The sequence below is a fragment of the Camelina sativa genome, chromosome 7, assembly GCF_030686135.1.
Source record: "Camelina sativa cultivar CO46 ecotype springtype chromosome 7, ASM3068613v1".
NCBI classification, from domain to species: domain Eukaryota; kingdom Viridiplantae; phylum Streptophyta; class Magnoliopsida; order Brassicales; family Brassicaceae; genus Camelina; species Camelina sativa.
The window spans coordinates 263,229-269,813 of NC_141886.1; the positions used below are offsets into that span (position 1 = coordinate 263,229).

General features: G+C 36.4%; 2 protein-coding genes across 2 annotated transcripts; one reads left to right on the plus strand and one right to left on the minus strand.

The window, feature by feature from the left end:
* On the minus strand, positions 1–1,518 carry LOC104704120 (uncharacterized). The gene has a single exon (XM_010420253.1). It carries the CDS (start codon positions 1,516–1,518, stop codon positions 1–3), a length of 1,518 nt encoding a protein of 505 aa, XP_010418555.1.
* Positions 1,519–5,441: 3,923 nt separating this feature from the next.
* On the plus strand, positions 5,442–6,585 carry LOC147940676 (glutathione S-transferase T3-like). Its single transcript, XM_087457254.1, has 2 exons — positions 5,442–6,278; positions 6,487–6,585. Exons 1-2 carry the CDS (start codon positions 5,442–5,444, stop codon positions 6,583–6,585), a joined length of 936 nt encoding a protein of 311 aa, XP_087313380.1.

Below are 6,585 nucleotides of genomic sequence, written 5' to 3' on the forward strand. Positions count from 1 at the left end.
TTACTTGCGGTAGCCCAGACCTCGATGCTGAGATCCTACAATTCCCATTGACAGAATTTCATCCAGCTTTGGACCTCCATTGTTTAACATCCTGATTTTTTTGTGATTATCATTCAACTCCCTTTCTAACCTTGTCGATCTTTCCTTCTCCAAACCATACTCTTCTTGTAAATTTTGTAGTTTCTTCTCAAACAGCTCCTTTTCTGTAGGAGGAAGTTTCTCGCCGATCACTACTTCAGCCTTCCTTTCTTCAAGCATGTTGACTTTGGCTTCCAATTTCAATTTCTCCTTGACAAGTAACAGCTTTTCATTACACAACTGAATCCAATTGTCATACAAAACACAGTAGCTCTCTTTTGTAACAGACTCATCCTCATCTTCATCTTCATCTGAGCTCTCAACTGGTATGTCATCGCTCTTGACACTGAAAGCAAAGAGATTAAGCATCCCTTCTTCTTCATCACTTTCTGACTCTGAATCACTATAACTCAAAAACGACTTGTTCTTTGCTTTCTGCAAATTTGGACATTCAGTTTTCAAATGACCAATTCCTTTACACTCAAAACATTTCATCTCCTTCCTCTTTGTCAAAGGACATTCAGGTTTGTAGTGCCCAAAAACACTGCACTCATGACATTGCACATCTTTTCTATGATCAGCCTTCTCCTTATCAGTCATGTTGAAACGATTGTTAGGTCTATCAGCATCGTTTCTGTTCCAGCGAGAGGTCTCTTTTCCTTGACCTTTTTCAACACGTTTCAGGACCTTTCCAAAGTTCCTTGCCATTAACGACATATTCTCCTTAATTTCTTTCAACTGATCACTTGTATCATCTGCCTTGAAAGCAATTCCTTGACCATGAATTCTTAATTCTTCATCAACTTCCATTTCTTCAGACTTCAGCATACCAACTAAATCAGCAAACTTCAAAGTGTCAGTGTTTCCTGAGACCCTCATGACTGCTTTGTGAGCTGCGTATTTTGACGGCAAGCATCTGATTAATTTTTTAACCATCTTCGTATTCTTGTAGATTTTGCCAAGATTCTTTGCCTCATTTGCAATAGCACTCATCTTGGCACTGAACTGTGAGATAGTTTCTTCTGGATCCATCCTTAAAACTTCAAATTGAGAGGCAAGCTGATCCAACCTTGTTCGTTTGAAACTTGAGTTACCTTCATGCGACTTCTCCAGGATATCCCAAGCATCTTTAGCTGACTCACATCCTTGAACAAGTTTAAACTCATCATCGTTTACAGCTCCAAATATAGCATTAAGAGCTTTAGCATTATACTTTGATAAGCTCTTCTCTTCTACCGTCCAGCGGGCCTTAGGCTTAGTGATCTTGTCACCACCTTCAGTTTTTTCATACGGGGGTTCCCAGCCTTCCTCAACAGCTGTCCAAGCATCCTCTCCTAGATTTCGGATCAACTGAACCATTCGGACTTTCCAACGACCATAACCACGATCATCCAACATCACAGGCTTCTGAAGCATCATCATTTCGTTAACTGAATCCATCACTGTCTCAAGATCTCAACCTGTGTCGAGTATCAAGCTCTCGTCGGTTGACTGCTCTGATACCAAGTGTAAAAACAAGATGTAGACAGAAACGAAAAGAACTTCTATCTATATTAAGAATCACTTAAACAACCTTACAAGGAGTGTTTAATCAGATTTACACACCGCTAAACTAGCTTGTCACTGACCAATTCTTAATCTACCCAAAAACACAAAAGAACCTAAAAGCATATTTCTTTGCTCAAGACTCTATGAAAATCCCTAAAACGGTCGAACCACATGTTCACATTGATAAAACTATATATAGGATACATTCAATGACCTATTTCCCTAATATGGATAATGTTAAATCTTCTTTGCATATATGCATATATCTTGTACTCCAATCAAAGGATCTTCAATAATAAAGCCACGTCACCAAAAGTCCGTTTCTGATTAAACCCGAACCAATCTTCCAGAGTCCTACATACCAGCATTGTAGTACTCAAAACCTTCATGCTTACAATTTCTTCTTCTTTGTAAGAAATTAATCAGATCGTTATCTATAGGAAGAGAACAAAAGCAAATCCATTTGAAATAGAAATATAACAAAATGGGAGACCCGTTGAGGCAACAAGTAAGAAGACCTTGAAGCAATGAAAACAACCAACATTAATTTATATCCCTATGTAATACATAATAAACAAACAAACATACAAATAAATGTTGCATCGACGGGGCCTACAAATACACTAGGGGTCATACTGGTAACCATTAGAAGAACAAAAAAAAGGAATAAAAAGAACAATACATAATGGAATAAACAGTTTTTGAAGAATGAAAGGAAAATCTGCAAAGAATGAACTAAATAGTAAATGGTAATCAAACAATAAAAAAATATTTTTAAATATAGTAAATATTAAATAAATCAAATTCAATATTAATACTAATACTACTTCTAATGTATATACAATGAATTTTTCATTTTTTAAAAAAATTGTAAATTAAATTTTAGATATGTCATATTAAATATTAATATTTAATATTAACTTACAATATAATTTTAAAGGTAATTTAATTTTTTTTAGTTTTTATTTACGATATAAACATGAGTCTTTTAAATTTATTTTACTATTCATATATGGTTTTCAAATAGCCTTAAGATTAGTTCAACATGAAATTCATATCAAAATTATTTTTTCTGTCAATACATTATGAAAATATGAAAATTATTATATTAGAAAATTGAATATTATTAATAAACTTATTTTTTATTTATTTTAAAATATAAAAACGAATTTTAATATTTGTTCTTTTTTCTATTCTGGTCTTCATCAATTTTGGAGAGGAACACTTTTGTTCTATTGTTTCTTATTTTTTTTAGAATGTAGAGGAATGTAAAGGAAAAATTATTACTATCAAATAGTAAAAAAATTGTGGAATAGAGAGGAATATCACATTCCTCATTGTTTTGTTCCTAAAATGTGGTCATCAATTGAAGCCTAGTAGAGAAGAAAAGGCCAAAATATGATTACTGCGTCCCTAAATATATAATAGTATGAATTACCGACGTACGTATATAATAGAGAAAACGCGATTATTGATACGTGAATGAAGCCGTAGAAGCTAGGAGCCACACACACACTCCTGTCTTTTTCATGTGGGTACCCTATTTTCTAGTAGCCCAGCCCCACGCCCTATCACTTACGTACTCCTTTATCGTAATGAATAGTTATCCGATTTCTTTGAACAAAAAGAAAGTTAAAAAAAAAAAAAAAAACAAGTTTGTTAGAGCAAGGCCAGTGATAGTTCTTAGTGGATTGCTATTAGAGTTACTGGATCAAAAATAATTCAAAAACAAAAAGAAAAGCCCAAAAACATGAGAATTGATACTCAAGTGAGCATCCAAAGAACGGTTGAAGTAACCCTATGTGGCCTCTTCTGATTGGATGTATCTCAAAATATAAAAGATCAAAAAAAACAATTTCTCATTTTCTTCCTTTTCTTTTGCCGACCCTTTCTCTCTCTCTTTCTCCTCTCGACGACAGAGAAACGATTCAATCCTTCCTCAGTTTCGATCGATTCAATCGACAAAACAGTTTTTCCGGGCTAAAGAGGTGAGTGTTTGCCCTGATAACAATTTCTGTTCGGTTCTGGTTACAAGGGTTATTAATCTCGAATTCTCGATCCGACGATTCGAGCCTGACGGCAATCGCTCTCTGGTTCCAGGGGTTATTAATCCCGATCCGACGAGTAGGACAGCGAGAGACGGCGATGGGACGGCAAGGGGCACCGGAAAGGTTAGTTTTCATTGTTCAATCAAAATAGGGATTGTCAATGGTCATGCAAAAAGAATCTGAGTTTTAGGTTTGGTTTCGTAGGTGAGACACGATTCAGAGGTGATGGAGCACCAAGATTGAATCAGAGGACGATTCAGATTGAACTCCATCACCTCGGATTGCCGGAGAGATTGTGTCTCCTTCTCTCTTTCTCCCTCCTCCACGGTTTGCTTCCCAACTTTGCTTGTTCTATTTTTTTTTTTTTATCTATGTTAGCTGATGGAGAACCAAGATTGAATTCTATTTGTATTCTTTGTGATGTTATGTGTTGTCTATCTAAGACGAGAGTTATGGTGTTTGGTGAATCATTTTCATGCTTTCGGAGTTGTGGTGTTCTATTGTTGTGATGTAAGAAGGAAGAGCCATTCGTGGAAGCCATATGTAGCTGCCACTGATATGTGGGATGAGAGTCAAGCCTATCAAGGTCTGTTTTGTCTGTTTGTCTGCTTTACTTCACTCATGGATGATTGTCCGATAATGTAGATGATTTGTTTTGTGATGTGTCTTTCTTGTAGGTGCATTTTGGTTGTGGAACACACATAACAGAACAAGGCAAGTTATGTTCATTCTGTTGATTTGTGGACTCGATGAAGTAGGCTTCTCGCTAAGCCAAATTGAAAGAGCCAAACTCAAAGCAATCCAGCTTCTCTCTCTCTCCTCCATGGTTTGTCTTCCAAATTTGTTGCTTCATTTATTTTATTTTTTCGTTTTGATCTCTGTTGATGTTCTGTATTGTGTTGCTGAAAGGAGACAGTGGTGTGTAGCTGAGATGTTCTCCGTTATGGGAATTGAAGATACATCTTTCTGATTCTTGATGATGGTTACAGTAAGCATCACTTTAGTCTCTATTTACTTAAAAATTTAGATTCCATAAAACTAAGAAACGATTCTAACTACTTAAAGATGTTCACTGTGTTCTGACAGGAACAATAGGCGGCTGACATTGGCTGATTTCATTGATCATCCAGATTGTGGAGACTGTTTTAAAACCAGGTACATTCTGATCTTTTCATGTATGTTGTCACATGTTCTCGGCTTGGTAGCAAGTGATTGTTGTTTTGTTTTGAAAAATGGTGCTTGGATCCTATTTGAAAAAGAAGATGCTTTGCTGCTTTTGTTTGTATTATAAAGAAAATTGAGTCATTCATGTAAATGATTGCATTTGGTGATAGGCTTGACTTTAAAGACTACTTTTTGAAAATCTTTTTTAAAAAATTTGACATCATGTCTGATAAGATATGATGCTACTAAAGCTGATGGTTGCAAATCATAAAACAAAAAACCATAATTTTTTCAATTTTAAACTATCTAGGTTTCAACTAACAATTTGTGTTTCAAGTTTACATCTAACTATACTGTTAGTGTATATTCCTCTTCCGCAAACACACATTACAAAAGTAAACACCTTCGTTACAATCTAATCCAATTACAATCTAATCAACGTAAACTCAGACTTTTCAGTTGTCTAATCTTGGATAGATACACCTTTAGGTCAATATAAACCCTTACCAAGTTCCATTTACTCTAATTCTGAACTTAACCCTTTTATCTAATACTCTAGTTATGAGTTCTTCAAACCCTTATAGTTATCCTCCTAATACTTATATGGATCTGTTGAATTCTCAACAGGATTCTCAGCCTAATCAGTATACCACCCCACTCCCTTCTCAACCTGTCGACTACATCCCCACATTCTCTTCTCAGCCTGTCCAAATTAGCACACCATCTGTCACTGAAGACTGTATTGACCTTAGTGTCGACGAGAATGAAGAAGAAGCCGGTAGAGGAAGTAGGACAAGGTGGAGTACCGAGGAGGATATTACTCTCATTAGTGCCTGGTTAAATACCAGCAAAGACCCGGTTGTTAGTAATTTGCAAAAGTTTGGTTCCTTCTGGAAGAGAATTGCCGAGTACTTCCAAGCAAGTGAGAAGGCATCGAGTACACATACTAGAGGGTCGTCGCAATGTAAGGCTAGGTGGAGCAAGATAAACCACCAAGTGAACAAATTTGTTGGGTGTTACACACAAACCAGTGCAAGAAGGAAGAGTGGAGAATCTGAAGATGATGTTATGTCTATGGCATGTCAGCTTTACAAGAATGATATGGGTAAGCCATTTGTTCTAGGGCATTGCTGGAGGGCACTCAAGCATGATCAGAAATGGATCTCGGAGGATTCAAACAAGAAGGCTAAGCTTGATTCAGACGGAGCATACGTTTCGACTTCAACAAATGATGGCGCTGAACAGAGGCCTCCGGGTGTTAAAGCTTCGAAGAAGAAAGGTAAGCAACCGGTAGTTAGTAATGATGGTGAGGATGTCTCTACGAGAAAACTGGATAAGATTATAGCCATGAAGGATAAGGAACAAGAGGCAAAAGATAGGCAAGGCAAAATGAGATTGCTTGAGAGTCTCCTTAACAAGCCTGACCTTACACAAGCTCAAGTCACACTCAGAGACAAGCTAACTGACCAACTGTTGTCAAACACTTAGGTTGAGTCTCGACTTTGAGCTTTGTTGTGTTATGATTTACGTTTTTTATATATGCAAATCTTCTTGTTTTGTTTATGTTTAATCATCTGTTTATGTCTCAACTTTGAGCTTTGTTGTGTTATGATTTACGTTTCTGATTAAGACATTTGTTATGTTTCAGGTTGTTGGGGTCCATGCGACATGTGAAGCTGTTTGTACTCTAATGAAGGTGGAACTGTTTTTTGGTGAATCCCGTGAAGGTGGGCCTGTGTTTTGGTGA